Consider the following 18,563-nt stretch of genomic DNA (forward strand, 5'->3'; position numbering starts at 1 on the left):
GCGGGTGATATAGAGCTCAATCCCGGGCCAGAAAAGGATATCATCCAAGCAATGGAGTCACTGAAAGAAGATATACTCAGAGAAATGAAGAAAACAGGAAGAGAACTAAGGCAAGAAATGCAGGACTTGAAAAATAACCAATCCGAACTGAAAACTTCGTGTTCTACTTTGAAAAACGAATTCAGTGACGTAAAAAAATCTGTTCAATCAATCCAGTCAGAAATCAACGAACTAAAAGAAGATAACCGTGTTACTGGCTATGACCTTGCTGCAGTATCGCAAAAACTTGACGACATTTGCGAACGGTTAGATAGTCTGGAAGATGATACTGACAGATTAGAGTCTTTTTCGAGAAGAGACAACGCCCGGTTATATGGTGTCAGCGAAGAAGAAGGAGAGACTTTTGAACAGTGCAAGAAGAAAGTTGTTACGATCTTGAATGAAAAGGCAAACGATAAGATATGGGATGACAGGGATGTAGTTCGAGCGCATCGTGTATCGGTGAACTGGAAAGATCAACCTCGTCCAATCGTCGTAAAGTTCCATCATTTTGACGATAAATTAACCGCACTGAGAGCAAGGCAGAAATTGAGAGATATCGGAGTAGGCATTGGCAACGACTTAACGAAGCGACAACGAAAAACTTTGGCAGACCTTAGAAAGCAAGGCAAGTATGGATACTACAAGAACGGCAAATTGAAAATTTCTGACAAGAGGACAAGTGACAATGAAAGTTCGGTACAGAATGAAACGACTGTGAACAGTAATTTGCAACGTCCACAGACAAGACTACGGAGCCGAATGCAAGCTAGAACGGACTAGGGACTCGGCCGCGGCCCAAACTTAGACAAGGTAACATTCTTAACATGGAATGTACAAGGTCTCAAAAATAAATTGTGCTTTGATTTTGCCAACTATGTTCTGAACTTTGATGTTGTATCTTTCATTGAAACATGGTCAGAAAGTGTGTATCAGTTTGATACAAATTTTCCAGTTTTCATGTTTTTAACAAGATACGTAAGAGAACTACAAATATTGGTCGTTATCCGGGTGGTGTATGTACAATAATTAGAAACAATCTAGTTCCATACGTTAAACATATTGAATCAAAGCTTCATGACTGTGTTTTCTTATTGTTTAATGGCAATATTTTTGCCCTTGAAAAAGATGTATTGTTTTGTTGTGTGTATATCTCACCACGCTATTCAAAAGTTTATGACAATTTGTCTTCTACAGATGTCATCGAATTACTTAAAATGAATTGTCTGATATTCTTACAAATCTTCCAGAAGTGTACATTTATTGTTACTGGTGATTTCAATGCCAGAACTGGTGAAGAACCTGATTATATTATGAATGACAATCCAGAGTATGTAATAAATTCCACATATGGTTATGACAATGACCCTTTCAATATGGTACGAGTGTCAAAAGACAAAGATGTAAATTTGTATGGACGTTCACTGTTGTCATTATGTTGTACCTACAATTTGCATATTTTGAATGGTAGAGTTGGTTTCGATGCAAACAAAGGAGAATTCACTTGTGTTGCCAATGCTGGAACAAGTGTGGTTGATTACACATTGGCGTCTTCAGATCTTTTCACAAATGTCAAAAACTTTCCATTGAACTACGTAGCGAATCAGACCATTTTCCTATGTCATTTTCTTTAGCAGCAACCTTTATGCCATTGAAACCAAATACAAGGAGTGTAGTACATATGGGTGGCCATGTTTTACAAAAATGCACCTGGCGTCCTGAGAAAAGTTGGGAATTTTCAAGCCAATTACAAATATATATGAAAAATCATCATTTGGAAGATAAATTTTTAGATCTTTCTGTTGATGTAAACAATTTAATTGAAAATGTACATGATGCTCTTATGAGTGTAGCAGAACAATGCAATATGGTTAAGGAGGCTTCGTTTCCCATGTCAAATCAGAGGCAGCAACTCCTTGGTTTGATAAAGAGTGTGCTTTTTTGAAGAAAAAGAAGTATGGTTTACTGAGAAAATTTAGAAACAAGAGTGATACAACGGAGTTGAATCTTTACAAAGACGCTAGGGATGAGTTCAGAAATACCTGCCGAAACAAAAGACGTAATTTCTTTAGTGAGCAGAAGGCAAAACTGGGTGTTCTTGCCTTCACAGATTCAAAACAATTCTGGATGACTGTGAGACGTGCTACGTCTATTCGTATTTTTCAAAAGACTTGTAATATTACACCAGAAGTATTTATGATTATTTTAGAAACCTTTTTGTAGAAAATGTATCTGTTGAAGATGATTTTCCTCTGTCTGACGACTTTAGAAGTACCTTGAGTTCAGCAGATGAGCCTGTAAATGATATAGATTGGGATATTCTCAATGGGCCGATTACTAATGATGAAATAGAAAAGGCAATCAGAAAACTGAAAAATGGTAAAGCAGCGGGTCCTGATTTGCTCTTAGGGGAGTTTTTTAAATCTACAAGTTCTTTTTTGATACCTTACTTAAATGTCCTGTTTAATAGACTTTTTGAAGCAAGTATTTTTCCAAAAGATTGGTCGAAAGCAATTATTGTCCCCTATATAAAAGCGGTTCAGCCGACTCTCCCGAAAACTACAGAGGTATATCCCTGTTAAGTGTTTTTAGTAAAATTTCACTTCTATTTTGAATAGTCGTCTCACATTTTGGGCTGAAGCATTGGGAAAGATTGATGAAACTCAGGCAGGTTTTCGACACGGTTATTCTACGATAGATAACATCTTATCTTACAGTCTGTTATTCAGAAATATCTATCAAGAAAACGTGGAAAATTTTATTGTGCCTTCGTTGATTTTTCTAAAGCCTTTGATACTATTGAACGTCAAAGACTGTGGTTTATACTCTTACAGGGTGGTGTAAAGGGAAAAATGTTCAAAATGTTGAATGCTGTCTATAAAGAAGTCAAATTTTGTTTACGTACAAATATGCAATATTCAGAGTACTTTAGTTGCCCTGTCGGTGTCAGACAAGGATGTTTGCTCAGTCCATTTTTGTTTTCCTTTTTCATTAACGAGTTGACACATGAGATACAAAACAGTGGACAGCGTGGTATTCAACTCTCGCCTGATTTGACTGAAATATTGTGTTTACTTTTCGCTGATGATGTAGTTCTCTTTTCAGACACAATTATTGGCTTACAACTTCTTCTTAACTGTTTGAGTAGTTATTGTAGTAAATGGAAAATGACAGTCAATCTGAAAAAGACGAAAATTGTTGTTTTTAAAGCTGGAGGATATCTTTCAAAACACGAAAAGTGGTTTTTCAATGGTGATAGTGTTAATGTTGTATCCTATTACAAGTACCTGGGTGTTATGTTTTCTTGTAGACTTTATTGGTCTGTGGCTACGAAAACACTAGCACAACAAGCTAAAAAAGTGCTTATGAGTATACATAGAGCGAGTAAAAAGACAGGCTCTTTCTCATGTGATGTATATTTTAAGATTTTTGATGCTATGGTCTTACCAATCCTTACATACGGTTCAGAAGTATGGGGATACACACAATACGATTACCTAGAAAGAATCCAGTATCTAGCATGTAAGCTATTCTTAGGAGTCTCATGTAACACACCAAATGTTGCCATTTTAGGTGAGTGTGGCAGATATCCTATTTATCTGCATATAGCGAAAAATGTGTGAAATATTAGTGCAGGCTTTTAAGAATGCCAAACGATCGCTATCCAAAGAAATGTTACCAGATGCTTTATTATATTGACAAGTCTGGTACGAGGTTAAAACCCACATGGGTACATCATGTGAAAAATCTACTTTATCTGTGTAATCTACATGATGTATGGGATAACCAGGAAGTTCTTGATGAGAGCATTTTTATGAGTACTTTTATAGAGAATTTTAAAAGTTATTTGTATAATACCTGGTACAGTGAAATATGTACTCTCGACAAACTTTCATGTTATCGGGAATTTAAGAGCTCTCTTGTACCGGAAAAGTATCTTTCCACTGTGAAAATTAAGATACATATGGTTATGCTAGCCCGTTTAAGATGCTCTTCTCATCACTTACGAATTGAAACAGATAGGAAACTAAAAATGATGTACATGAACGAATATGTTTGTTATGCGATAGGAACGAGGTTGAAAACGAGTACCACTTTGTTTTACTGTGTAACTTTTTCGATAGTTTAAGGGTGAAATATATTCCCCGTTATTATTTCAATCCTCCGACAGAGAGAAAATTCATATCTCTGATGCAATCACTTGATCCTAATATAATTCAGCGTCTAGCAGCATTTACATTTCATGCTATGAAATTAAGAAAAGAGACTACTGAACAGTACTAAGATTGTTGAGTACGTTTTTGTACTATGTACCTGTCAATTTATGTACTTTCCTTCATGTAATGTTAGAGTGTATTGGGCCGATGGCCTTAAATCACTGAATAAAAGACCTTATAGTATACATTGAATATTCTAAAGGTTTGTCGTTTTCTAAATGAACCTTTGTAAAATTATAGCAAGATAAGTGCCGATTTGCTATGGGCACCCATTGATAGCAGAATGCACTAAGGTCAGTTGGCCATTCACGTCAATTGGAAGGCGCCCTGTAGTAGCACTGTGGGACTGCAATTTCTGCAAAATGATGGCAACAGAATTACTATAATGGTCAAAAACGAAAAAATGGGAGGGGTGTCAATAGTCAAATAGAGGACCCCTAATGACACCCATTGGTGTTGGCCGCCTGCACTATGGGACTGCAAAATGATGACTTGTGAAGCAGGTGAAGCTATAGAATTGTTTTGGTTTTCTAGGTAGAATATATGTTGTGAAGAATAACTGAGCTAAGTTTGGATGAATTTGGAGGCGAAACAACGGGAGGGGTGTCAATAGCCAAATAGAGGTCCAGTTTGCTATTTACACCCGGATGTCGATAGACTGGCCATAAACCAACAACAACGTCGATAACATTCTTCAATTCATCCCTGAATTCATTTAAGCTTAACGATCTTCTGTGCATTGCTGAGTGCGATTTCCGACGGAACCTTTGCTTTCGCATTTTGTGAGGAAAATTAAATGCATACCGCACAGCGGCCGTCGGGTATCGATTCTACAAGCGGCTGCGGAAAAATGCAGAAGCCACGGATACTCTTCAGCCTGGCCTTCGCCTGTGAACTGGGATCCCGGTATGAGATACGCATCTACCGTGATCTACCGGGCGCAGCCCAGCTCCAGTTGTGCACACAGGCGCCAGTGGGCTAAGTAGTTTGCTCGATCGATCGATTTTCTGCTCTATCTATCGATCCCGTACTCGATCTATCCGCCACTGTATTAAACCTTAGCTGCCTAAAGTTGCCTGTGGTTGTGCGTCTTATCAAATTCGTTTAGCTGAAGCTGGAGGGAGCAGCTTGTCAGCTGGTGGACTGTGAACTCTTCGGAGGTCACCGGGCATGCTCACTGGATCATACATTACACCGGTCAAGATTCCAAGATGGCGGGCATCAAAAGTAAGAATGAGATGTTTACGTTTTGTGTCGTTAGCTCGTTTACCTTCAAAACCCGATTCTGAAATTACGTGGCTGGAATCAATGTTATTTTCAGTCGATATTGAATTACATGAAAACATTATCACGCGTCAACGATGTCCACTTGATGATATTAATGTTTGGATGTGATAAATAGTGGTTCAGCTAAAACAGTGACTCATTTTGATTTTCTCTGCTGATTGTTTTTCACAGTATGTTAGTTTAGAGTAAAATCGAGACAGACTACGTCTGTCCCAATTTAATTTTTCGCTGAAGAAATTCGAAAGAATGTCGCGATACGACAAAGTGTCTTTGATACTATCATCAAAGTGGTATAGATTGCAACAGATGATCGTCGACAAATAAAACAGACACTTCACAGTCTAATAATGAGCCAGTCGTATGACTCATAGTCATTCAATACGCGGTCTCCAAGTACCATTTTCTCAAGGCGTAATTTAAATAAATTGAAAATAAAAACTATCTCTATTTTACTTGTAGATATTTATTGGCTTGTATAATTAAACCGGGGAAACTGCTAATTTGTATTGAAAGCGTGCAGGAAGTAGTATGAAATGTAGCCCTGCGTACGATGCTGTGTGTTCCGCTACAGCTAATACCCCGCTCACCACAAGCGGGGCTATTAGCTGTAGCGGAACACACAGCATCGTACGCAGGGCTATATGAAATGTTATGTTACCAGTCTATATCGAAGCTGGGTTAGGTTAACTTAGGGTCAGGTAACGGTAATTTATTATCAGATCATATCATTTTGACATTAATGTTATATTAATGTTGAGCATCTAACTGGATCACAAATATTAGAAAATTCATGGATATGTTGAACAGGGTAGTGGAATTTTACTTCAGTGGATATGCATTGCCCCAGACTATGATTCGGCAAGACTTCCTACAGCCTTTCAGGGGAACTGTCCTTGGAGGAAGCACATCAAATCCAACCTTGAAAGGATTTCGAATCGAGGTTATGGTTAGTTAAAGGGTTGATTAAAAACGTTGTGCATCCCACCAAAAGAAAGAGGATTGGGCAGGGAAGAAGCTTGTTCTATCATGTAGGACATATTCTGGCTCATTTGATGGTTTCAATTTGGAAATGTGGATAATTTTCCTTTGCTGAATCAGTGTTATTAATTGTTGCAATGTACATCATATCACACTCAGTGAGTGCCTTGTATGAGTGCCTTTGTCCTAATAGTGAACTCTAAACATGCATATTCATGAGCCAAAGTGACACTATTTATGTGCCAAATGCATGTATCATTGTGATACTAAAGATGAGTGAAAATTTAAAAAAATCAAACCGGGGATCATAAAAAAGGGAAAGATATTTCAAAAAACCTTGCAAAAGTGGCTCATTTGACATTTCCAATGCATGATTAAAACAGGGTTTGATGTTTTCAATACTATGTGAGTGACACTGTGATAGTTGTTCATTTCAATGTGTTTGAGCCTTTGTTGTACCACCCCTTTCCTGAAATGGATTCTGCTGTATGCAAAGGTTGTTACCTACACGCTGTGACATGAAACAATGAATATTCAGTAGATTCAACTAGGCCTGAGCCAGACTTGCAGGTTAAAACCAGACTGAGAGAAAGTACAGTACAGCTGGTATGATCCGCCATGTGTGAGGCAGATAAGAACACTGTCTGTGGTAAATGAAATGTACTTTCCATGTTCAAAATTAATTTGATATGTTTGCTAATTATCTTAATATCATGTCATTTCAACTGGACATCTACAAATTTGGCATACAATGATACATTAATGACATTCATCACCATGATTGATTAGAAACTATTTCTAACCGTCATATCAAAACTGTGTCACTAATTTAGCACTCTCCTGGTTTTGTTTCTCTTTCATGTTCAATTACAACTTTCTACTGCAATATATGAATAGGGTAAGTTGTAATTTTTCCCTCGTTGTATATTTTTGTTGAATTTATTGATTTACTCTGCCAATAGTGTTTTGCATTTGCTTATTCTGTTCTTAATTTAGCACATTTCATGAAAACGACCAGCAAAAGCTAACCAGCAGTAGTGAGGCTGTGTTACACTGGTGGTGGAGAGAATGTTGTTACAAATTAGAATCAACAAAATAGGTCATACCATTGTCGTTTGAAGTCACATGAATCAACAGTTTTTACAAGTGGCAAAGGAGCTTGACTGTTTGGATACACCCTCTATGCTATATGTCTGTGTAGAATTAGATCAGTTTTACAGTATTACACTTCAAATCACAGTATTAAGACATCTATTCAATGCATTTATTACAGTTTGATAGTGTTGGCATTCAGTCTTTCCTGTGGTTTAACACTGGTAGTACTTGGATGTGCTCTGAAGCCATACGGGTATGTAATATATATTTCATATCATTGACTTTCCATTCGATGTAGTCAATGCATGGTTCATGAACATCTACTGAAATTTGCGATATCACCTTCCCTGTTTTTACAATTAAAATAAATTACTGGTTTTGCTGGTAGGTACATGTAGCGTTTGTTGTAGGGTTTGCAATGAAGTTCTATCAAGTTCAGTTCTCAACTATTCAATTTGATTCATTTACTTCAGATCAACATGCAGGCCATTGAAAATGACTTGATAATGAATACACACGTTATCTAACATTTCCATTGAAAGTCATCAGCAATTGAAATTATCTGACTGTAATTTGCATGATTGTTGTATATGTGAGTGAAAGGTTTTGATAACATGGAAAAAAATAATTCACCCATTTTGTTACTTTCTGTGCGCCTCAAATATGAGAGAGGCAACAGTGTCAAGTTCATGTATGATTCCATTGTTTTGTAGATTCCATGCTGTGATTAGGCTTTATATATATGTATGTATAGCACTTCTATATATAACACATATTATATATGATTATTTACAGACAATGGTGGCCACTATTTGTCCTATTCTTCTACGTATTGTGTCCAGTACCGACTGTTATAGCAAGAAAATACTCCCCTGATCTGTCAGGTGGCGCTAGCAGTGCACTTATTGAATACTGTATCTTTCTGACTACTGGTATTGTAGTTTCTGCCTATGGACTTCCACTAGTATTGGCCCATACAGGCGCTGTAAGTTGTTTATAATGTACATTTTTGATGTCATCAACTTTTCCCATGGTTTTCCACATATTAACAATTACTGAGATAGCACATTATGTTTGTAAATAAGTACATGTAGATTTTGGTTTCAAGCTATGTTTTATGGTAATAGGATAAGATCCCCTTTGATCATCAGTCAATAGTGGTGCCACACTATAATAATAATAATAATAATGTTTTATTCCCATTCCAAAATGTGAAAAAATACTTATAAAAACATTCATATAAAGAAAGTATCACGACATGTCTGGGAAAACGAGAGTGAAAAATAGTTGTCTAGCAACTAATCTGGTTCACTCCCAAGTATCTGATTGTTTGACAAATTCCCAGTACAGGCTGACTATTATGGCTGAAATTACATGAATGTGCAGATTAACCTTTAAATCAGTAGCTCAGTATCGAGACGTACAGTTCTCAGGAAGACAAAATAGCAGATGTATATGACATATACTTGGACAGTTATTATAAACAGAAATCATTTCAAAATTTGCTAAATCGAAATATATGTGAAAATGAAAACCATGGGACCAAACTATGTTGGTGCCATGACTGGTAGTATGATCATTTAATACCACTTCATACATCCAAACTGTTTGTTCATTGTTTGTTGCCATGTACACATTAAGGAAATAAGAATACTGGTACACATGGTTTTAAACCACATTGGTTACTGCCTAGTGCAATGTTGAAAACAATTGTACTGACCTCAACATGTTTGTCTTATATGCCAAAGTTTCAAACCATAGGCATAACTTTACTCATAGCTGTGAAGAGTCATAGCAATGCATATACCAATACTGAAAAATCCTCAATGAAAATTTATGTAATTTACTGGTATGCTTGAAAGAATTCTGCTTTTATGTGAGTGTTCAAGATGGCATAGTTTGTTATCTTGTGCGGTGACCATAGAGTGACTTTGTTGACAGTAGTGAAACTCAAAACAATTGAATATACAACAATAAGTTGAAAGAAATCCATCATACATGAGTATGGTCATAAACGTTACTACACCTACATAGGATTAATTGAAAACATGAGTTTTAGGGAAGTCTTTGCAGCCTCAATGAGGAAATGAAGTGACAGAGGTCAAATATGTTAGTGAATGGTACTCAACATTGTTCCTCTGTGTCTCAGGGTTTTGTTGTGTATAACTGTGTAGCTAGATTGTATTACATGTTAGTGAAAACAATTTTTTTTGTAGCTCCCATAGCCATATGTATATATGGCAATGGAAGGTATTCTTATAGGCTAGGGAAATGTCTGTATGTCTGTATGTCTGTATGTCTGTATGTCTGTCCGTCAACATCAAAAACTCCAAAACCGCTGTACATTTCATCTTGATATTTGGTGTGTACATGGATGATGGGCTGTAGATGAGATTTTGTTCAAATGAAGTTGTCATTGCCAAAAATATGCAAATTAAGTGAAAAAATGTAAAAACAGTCAAAATTGAAAAAACTCAATAACCACTGAGCAGATTACATGAAAAATTAGCATGTAAGTACTTTGGGCTGACATGAAATGATTGTGCACATCTTGGGTCAGTATCTTGGACTTGCTATTTTCATGAATTTTTTGTAATTTTCTCCCATTTTTGGTCAAAAAATCTCCTGCTCTGAAACCACAAGTCCGATTGATTTGAAACTTGGTATGGAAGTGCATAGGAGTGACCTTTCCCAAATTTGGGCAAATCGTGGTGAAATTTGCATATTTTTAGTTTACACGTCCATAGACTCCCATGTATAAGGCAGATCTCCATAGACTCCCATGTATAAGGCCATGAAAAATAAAAATTTAGTTTCTCATCGTATTCATGTTGCAAAAAGGATGCAGTGCCACAATTTTTAGTCCCCATGGATGAAGTCCAGTGAGCTTATAGATTGGATCATGTCCGTCTGTTCGTCCATCCGTGAGTCCATCCGTTCACGCAGATATCTCGGATATTTTGACAAAATGTCATGTGACCTTGATGACCTTTGATCTCAAATATACATATTTGTCCATAACTCAGTAACCACAAGTGCTACCACCCTTCATATATGGTATGATGGGACAGCTTATGACGCCACATATTGTACCTCATTAATTATGCACATATCTAATTTTGAGCGAGCCAATAGAGCTAGAGGTATGATTTTTGGTATATAGGGATAACTTAGCAAAACAATTTTTTTGACAAAATGTCACGTGACCTCAGTGACCTTTGACCTCAAATATACATATTTGTCCATAACTCAGTAACCACAAGTGCTACAGCCTTCATGTATGGTATGATGGGACAGCTTATGACGCCACATATTGTACCTCATTAATTATGCACATATCTAATTTTGAGCGAGCCAATAGAGCTAGAGGTCTGATTTTTGGTATATAGGGATAACTTAGCAAAACAATTTTTTGACAAAATGTCATGTGACCTTGGTGACTTTGACCTCAAATATACACATTTGTCCATAACTCAGTAACCACAAGTGCTACACACCTTCATGTATGGTATGATGGGACAGCTTATGACGCCACATATTGTACCTCATTAATTATGCACATATCTAATTTTGAGCGAGCCAATAGAGCTAGAGGTCTGATTTTTGGTATATAGGGATAACTTAGCAAAACAATTTTTTTGACAAAATGTCACGTGACCTCGGTGACCTTTGACCTCAAATATACATATTTGTCCATAACTCGGTAACCACAAGTGCTACACCCTTCATGTTTGGTATGATTGGACACCTTATGACGCCACATAGTGTACCTCAATAATTATGCGCATATCTTATTCTGAGCGAGCCAATAGAGCTGGATGTCTGATTTTTGGTATATAGGGATAACTATAGGAGAGAAATTTTTTGACCAAATGTCATGTGACCTCGATGACCTTTTACCTAAAATATATGTTTATGTCAATAAATAAGTAACCACAAGTGCTATGTCCTTTGTATTTAGTAGGATGGGAGACCTTATGACAACACACGCTTTACCTCATAAATTATGTACACATCTAATTCTGGGCAAGCGAATAGAGCTAGAGATCTGATTTTTTGGCATATAGGGATTAATTAGCAATATAATTTTTTTTTTCAAAATGTCATGTGACCTCGATGACCTTTGACCTTGATTATACATATAATGCATATTTCAGTAACCACAAGTTCTATACCCTCCAATTTTGATAGGATATTAGACCTTAAGATGTCACATCTTGTACCGCATTTATAATGCGCATATGTATTTCTTGGCTGGCCAATACTGCTAGAGGTCTGATCTTTTTTCCCGATTTAGAACCATAACTTAGACATGCCTCATGTGTTTCAAATTGGGAACAACGACATAGACCTATGTGCCCATAGATCTCAACATATACACTCCAGTGATACTCCTTAATGACCACATTTTCCTGCCCCATCAAGACTAATACTCCTATTACAAGTGGGGACTATGTCATTGTAAATGACTTGTTGAGTTAATGGTTGTATCACAGTATTCGATATATCTAATTTTGTATTTTTTCCATTTTATATTCTGAATAATTACATTAAACATATTTCACTGTCTCCAGTACATTTCATTTAAGTATTTTCACTTCATGCACTTTATCCCTTTCACACATGTTCAAATATCTGACCAGAGAACAAACACTAAATAGTCCAGGATGGGAGCTACAGTGTCATTGACACAATTTTTTTTGTATATTACAGGGCCTACCCATACTATGTAGTTGCAACTTAACATGGGCATTTTACTATCAAAGTAACAAACTGATATTTGTTTTCATTTCAGATTCAATGGGGAGCAGCAGGATTGACACTTGCCGGCAATACTGTATGTTTCTTCACAATCCTTGCTTACTTTGTTATCTTTAGAGGAGATGATGAATTTGAATTCTCAGTTTTCTAATATTCAGCTGATTCTGAAACAAACCGAGTTTGATATTCTCATGCACTCTCTGGTGTTCCACAAGATGGCTGTCCAACCCACAATGCAATGCGTGGGTCTTGAGACATGGGAACAAGCCCTCGGGAAACATTGCATTATGGGAAATGAGAATAATCCATTGAACTGACACCATTGTGTGCATAAGAATATTAAACTCAGTGTAGTTGTAGGAGTACACAATGTACATGTTTTTGTTGCATGGCGAAGTGTGTCCATGTATATCTATCTTATTTCATGCCATTATAGTGCATACCTCATCTGCCAAATCACTTCAGTGTACAGTTAGTTTGTAATTTGAAATTTTTCTCAAGACTCAGTCATTGTCAAGTTTAAACAGAAGCTACAGCAGCTCACGAATTCTGTGCAAATCACATGATCTGTATGAAAGACATAAGTGATAATGTTAACAAAATAGAAGTAGCTAATATCATTGGCTGTAATCTGTAGTCTTGCTTTGAAACATTATCATAATTTCCTGTCAAATCTTTGCCGTTCCCTTCAGTTATAAGTAGTAGTATGCCACTCAATGATACCAGCTTTATAAGCCATGAAAGTGTGCACTTTGTGCAGCCTTTCAAAAAAACTTTATTAAACAAAAAGTTACTACCATGAAATATAATTGCAGGAGAATAAAAAGACTAAGCGTGCAGAGTACATTGAACAGAGATTGGTTTGTACATTATTCTAGAGTTGTTGTAACTTGATGAAATCTCTGTCTTGCCGTCACTGATAGCGCATTCTTCATTTTCATTCAACCAGATTGACAAGCGAGAGCGTTGTTGCTAGTCATGGCTACAGATTAACATGACTGGATTTTTAGAGCTAGAGTTCATAGATAGATTTTTGCTAATAAATCTGTTGCTTTTGTAATTGTACATGTCACTGAGATAATCTGGTTTTATTGTGCTTTATAAACACAAAGTCATTCCTTTGTGACCCTCTTTTGATGTTAGAAGGAAAAAAAGAAAAGAAAAAAAGGTGAAATACTTAATGTTGGTCAGTTACGGGAATAATGTCAGTGCATGAGTTGAAGAGTGTCAAAAATCAGGTTTTTGTGCTTTGCAAGGAGTAGCTTTTCTTGAAATGTTGTGACCTCAAGATGGAATGAGCTACTTATCATTTTTACATTGTCACTTACAGACTAAAATTGCTACATCAAGCAAATTTTAACCAAAATCTCTTTCACTTTGTTGGAAACTTGTTCTCTGTATTTATGTGAAAAGCACTGCTTATTTCAAATCTTGTTACACTGTGTCAAGTCATGGATGATGTCAGTGTAAATTATCCACTTTGCTTCTCATTGAAATTTCTGGTATTGATCACAAAAAATATTTCATTCAGTGCTTTATCTGGTCTGTCTGCAATCAGGGTTGATGTTTTGTATGGCTGACTGGTATTTCAGCATATTTCAATAAGTCAAAGAAAGTAAATTACTGATCAAAAGATATCAAATAAAAGAAGCTTTGATCCTTTAAATATGGAAAGTCAAACTGTTATCTGGAAATAATTAATATAGCTTCTGTTTCTATATATGGCTTTGAGAAGTCTTGTGTAATGTTAAGTAGTTAAGTACATATTTGAATTTTTGAAGTCAAACTTTTTAACTTGTATTATCTATCTTAGAATTGGGAGACTGTCAAGTGGTCCACCACACTTAGTCTATTAATATGCATATGGGAGACAAGTTGATTATGTGATGTGGAAATTGATAGTTTTATCGTTGCAGGAAAAAAGCTAGGTGAATGTTGTCTTACCAGGTCACAGAGTAGAAAAATGTTCTGTACCCATGCCGTCAATTCATTTTCAAATTTATTTGCCCTAGTAAGAAAATTAACAGGTCAGAAGTTTTGTCTTACTGTGTGCTTTAAAATTCTTCTACCTCTCTGCCATCGTGGATATGTTGTCAACTGTCACTAATTTCAGAAATAACAGTACCTTTCTAGAATGTATAATCGCACTGTTGATTGGAAGAATTATTTCATTCTGATATTGTAAGTTGACATCAATATCATCAACAGTGGCCAGTTCACAAAATAGTTGGATCATCCCATCGGAGTATGATGCATCTTGATTTGAATCAACTAGTCTGCAGTAGAAGGTAACGTAATTGTGTAATGTCAGGGGTCATTTGATAGTAGAGTTCATTTATTTGAAGGTAGATCTACTTGACAAACTAATCTCATTCAACTGAGATGTAGACATTGGCTTTGTCTTCACCACTAGAAGCTTCATTGCTGTGCAGTGGTGACAGTCCCCAAACAAGGGGAGCAAAAGAACCAGTACAGAGGAGCCAGTCTCTACATCTGATATTAATAAAAATGTTGGACAGATAAATAGACAGCAGTGCCTAGGAATAACATTACACTGACTGCATACCAGCATCTTGTACTTTGCTGTAATTTGAATCGCCAGAAAGGTCAACAATTATTTCACAATTGAAACATGGTTGACACTTACAATACATGTTTGTCATATTATTCAGTGTGTACTTTCTGTGTGAATTTTCAAACACAAAAATATATCAACTTTATAAGACAAACGTCATGTTTTATAAAAGTGTAGGCTGCTTATATTTGTATCTTGTCATCAAAAAAAGTGATGTACATTTTGAATTGAGACATTTTAGCAAAATGTATTGCAGCTCAGTGAAAGATATCCTACACTTTATGTCTGAGTTTATACAAGATAACATTATTGTAATGATTGTTATTTTATAGTTAGTAATGATGGCAGTTATGGTAAAAATATAACTTTGTATAACTAATAGATGGTTGTAGTAAAATATGAAAATAATGTGCAATGTAATCATAATCATTATTATGACTGCTATAATGTCCATTCCTCATTTTTTGTAGTTGTTCCGAGTTCTACATTTTCCAAATATTAAAACAATTACCAGTTGAACCTGATGGAATAACTTCCAAGTTGTGTGATAAGAATTGTCAACTGTATGATGACATGTCTGTCATATTCTAAATACTGAGTTCTTTTTAAATCATGGACTCTTTTCAATAATGGATCATATTTCTCCATGCCCTCTGAGGGACAATATTATTGTTAGAATTCAACTCCTGTAATATACCAGATTCTCTTTATCTACTTCACAGTGTATAGTGTCTCCAGGAGCTAAATTTAACCCCAATACATCATTTGGACTTTTATTTGCTATGGCTTATATTTAAGTAATTTTTTTTGTTACTTTATTTTACAAATTTTTCACAAATGTTAATAATGATGTAAACTGATAATATACTTTATTCTTTGAGATATGTAGTAGAGATGACAGACCTGGATGTTTGTCATCTCCATAGAAACAGATGTTCTACAAAACCTAGAACTACCTGTATTTTATGATGATTTCTCACACACAGTATTTACAAAGCAGGCCAGCAAGTACACAATATGGACTTCAAAGTATTCATTGAATGAAGTTGTAATTTTCCAGACACTCATAGTTTTCAACTGTTCAAGCAGTGTTAGATTAATTCTGCTGAGAAAATGGACTCCATCTTGCTAAGTAGTGTTGAGTACTGGCTGTTAATGTACATTTCCACCCCTAGTAACCAGTGTTACATGGAGCCAGCCCGCCTATCTGTCACTTCTCCCTGTGCAAGGCTGCAACATATAATGACTGTGATTGATACATTCAACAACAGCAGTACCAGTACTCAGAGTTCTCATTATCATATTTATGAAACGGGCAACAATGCCTATAATATAATACTAGTATATTGATGGCAAATACAGCAATCTGATTGGTCAAGATATGAAAATAAGAGTGCTATATTTGTGATATAGCATGGTTGGACACGTGAGGCCTTTCAATTAGAGAAAAAAATCCCTTTTTAAATGTTTCATGCCAGAATTTTAATGTACTGATATGATATGGTAGCAATAAACCACCTTAGCAATGGTATACCACTGGACTTTGACCAGTTCACTCCATGTATGTACTGGCTGTTGCTCATGCTTTGATGTAGTGATTTGGTCAAATTATCATGGTATAGTCATCACCTGATGAGGTTTATTGCTTGTCTTGCCTTCATTCAACACCCCTTTTGGTTTACTTATCAAGATGTTTATCAGACAATGTAATTTGTAATATACCAATAAATTGTAATTTAGATGTACTGGTATTTCTTAAAAGGGAAAAAAAATATTAGCCAAGACTGACATTCTTTATCACCGAGTTGTAGCTTCTACGAGATATGTGTGTCATTGCCTTAGAGCTGGGACTAATAATAGAACAGGTACACTAGTCCCAGCGTAGACTCAGATTGTCTGTGAATCCATCGTGCTGCCTCAACTGAGACAATTTTGAATATTCTTAGTTGAGTAGAATGTTTACCATACTATGTGATTTCAAAAAGAAATTACAAGAAATGTCCTATTCCTATTTTACTGAACAGTTGATAAGATAATCTCTTGCCTTGATGAAAACAAAACAGACTGGTACAAGGTTTGTGGATGAGTAATGCAATTCAGTAAAATCAATTACAATGATATAAAAATTGTTATTATTTTCATCTTTATGAGATGTTATGCCATATCTTGGTATCAGAAAATATCTTTACTATCTTCTTGTATACATGAACCTTTGTTGAGTGTTTCCATTGTACAATATTCATTGTTTATGTAAATTAAAATAAACTATGAATGTATACAATCTTGTCACATGGTGTGAATATGCAAACGATCTTGTCACATGGTGTGAATATGCAATAGCAGTAAAGGGGCTTGGGTAATTACTGTACGATCAGCTGTCTGAGAACTGAAATGCAGTCCACTGTATACATGGTGACATTCAGAATTTTTCTCTCGTCTATAACAAAATGTTTTCGGAAAGATTGTACGATTGGCCATGATTGGCAGACAGGAACATGGAAATATGTGCAGTCATAGGGCAGGGTTAGGTAATGGGTGATTGGACACACTGCACCGGAAAGGGTATGGGGAAAGACAATTGAAGAGAAAAAATCCAGGAGTATTCCCTGAAATTCCAATGCAAAGGCAATCATGTCAGTATGACCATTCTATGATCAGCTGTTATGGCCAAAAATTGACATCAGAGGAAGGCATATTTCAATACTCGTCCAAGGAACAAATGTTATCAGCTGAAGATACAGTGGATATTCCACAGATCAGGTAGATATACAGTGGTAGAAACCAGCCAATTTAGAATGGTTAATAGTGTGTCAGCTAAGGGAACCACATGTGGTAATTATTGAAACAATTGATTAAATTTCAATGTTTTAAAATATTGATTCCACCTCTCTACCCTATCCAGTCACATTACTATCATAGTATGCTATGGTAAAGACAATGCACATTTTAAGTCTAAATCTTCTTTACTAGTCAATGCTAATTATATTACCAATATCGGTGATTATTTTGCTGACCCAAATTTCGAATGTAATGCTCAGTTTGTGCAAAGCATCCCCTGAATGTTAATACCGATATCACTGTGCCAAGAAGGTGCCATTCCACTAATTATGCATAGCTCTCTGATTTTGAAGACTCTCTTGGCATCTTTTTCAATACAATCACAGACAGTTCCCTGGAATTGCGTTTCAGGACAAGCCATGAGAAGCAACACATTTCTTCCAAGTGCATCATTTTTCCTTTGTCTGAAAAGAATTTCACAGTTTTGACCACGTTAGATGAACTGGCATAAGAGTCTATTTCCCTCAATGAGTGTTGCCAACAGTGCAGCTGAAAGCTTCAGACTCCACTTTCAACGTCACTGTCATGAACAACTTGATAGTAAAGTGAATCAATATTTTGAAGTGATACAGACTAAATCAACTATAAAACTTGATTGTATTATCTCCCTGATGACTATCTATCACCGAATAGAGATGACCGTTAACACAATGTGATGTATTCAAAGTTGACTGTTCAGATATGCTGTGTCTCCATAGCTGATCTTGCATCAGACTTCATCTATATATTGTTGTCAACATGCCCATACTGCCAGAGTGACAAAAACCTTCATC

At 36.0% G+C, this 18,563-nt stretch overlaps 1 protein-coding gene across 1 annotated transcript; it reads left to right on the top strand.

The window, feature by feature from the left end:
- Positions 1 to 6,655: 6,655 nt before the first annotated feature.
- Positions 6,656 to 17,233, top strand: LOC139139325 (leptin receptor gene-related protein-like). Its single transcript, XM_070708203.1, has 4 exons — positions 6,656 to 7,170; positions 7,794 to 7,869; positions 8,412 to 8,601; positions 12,412 to 17,233. Exons 1-4 carry the CDS (start codon positions 7,140 to 7,142, stop codon positions 12,526 to 12,528), a joined length of 414 nt encoding a protein of 137 aa, XP_070564304.1. The 5' UTR covers positions 6,656 to 7,139; the 3' UTR covers positions 12,529 to 17,233.
- Positions 17,234 to 18,563: the final 1,330 nt, after the last annotated feature.

This window comes from Ptychodera flava, chromosome 8 (genome assembly GCF_041260155.1).
Source record: "Ptychodera flava strain L36383 chromosome 8, AS_Pfla_20210202, whole genome shotgun sequence".
NCBI lineage: Eukaryota > Metazoa > Hemichordata > Enteropneusta > Ptychoderidae > Ptychodera > Ptychodera flava.

What these genes read in the sequence shown, in the direction of transcription:
- LOC139139325 (XM_070708203.1), top strand. Translation starts at nt 7,140, where the DNA reads ATGTGTGAGGCAGATAAGAACACTGTCTGTG. An exon ending in AGATAAGAACACTGTCTGTG is followed by an intron (nt 7,171 to 7,793) that starts GTAAATGAAATG and finishes GCATTTATTACA; the next exon opens with GTTTGATAGTGTTGGCATTC. An exon ending in TATTGGCCCATACAGGCGCT is followed by an intron (nt 8,602 to 12,411) that starts GTAAGTTGTTTA and finishes TTTTCATTTCAG; the next exon opens with ATTCAATGGGGAGCAGCAGG.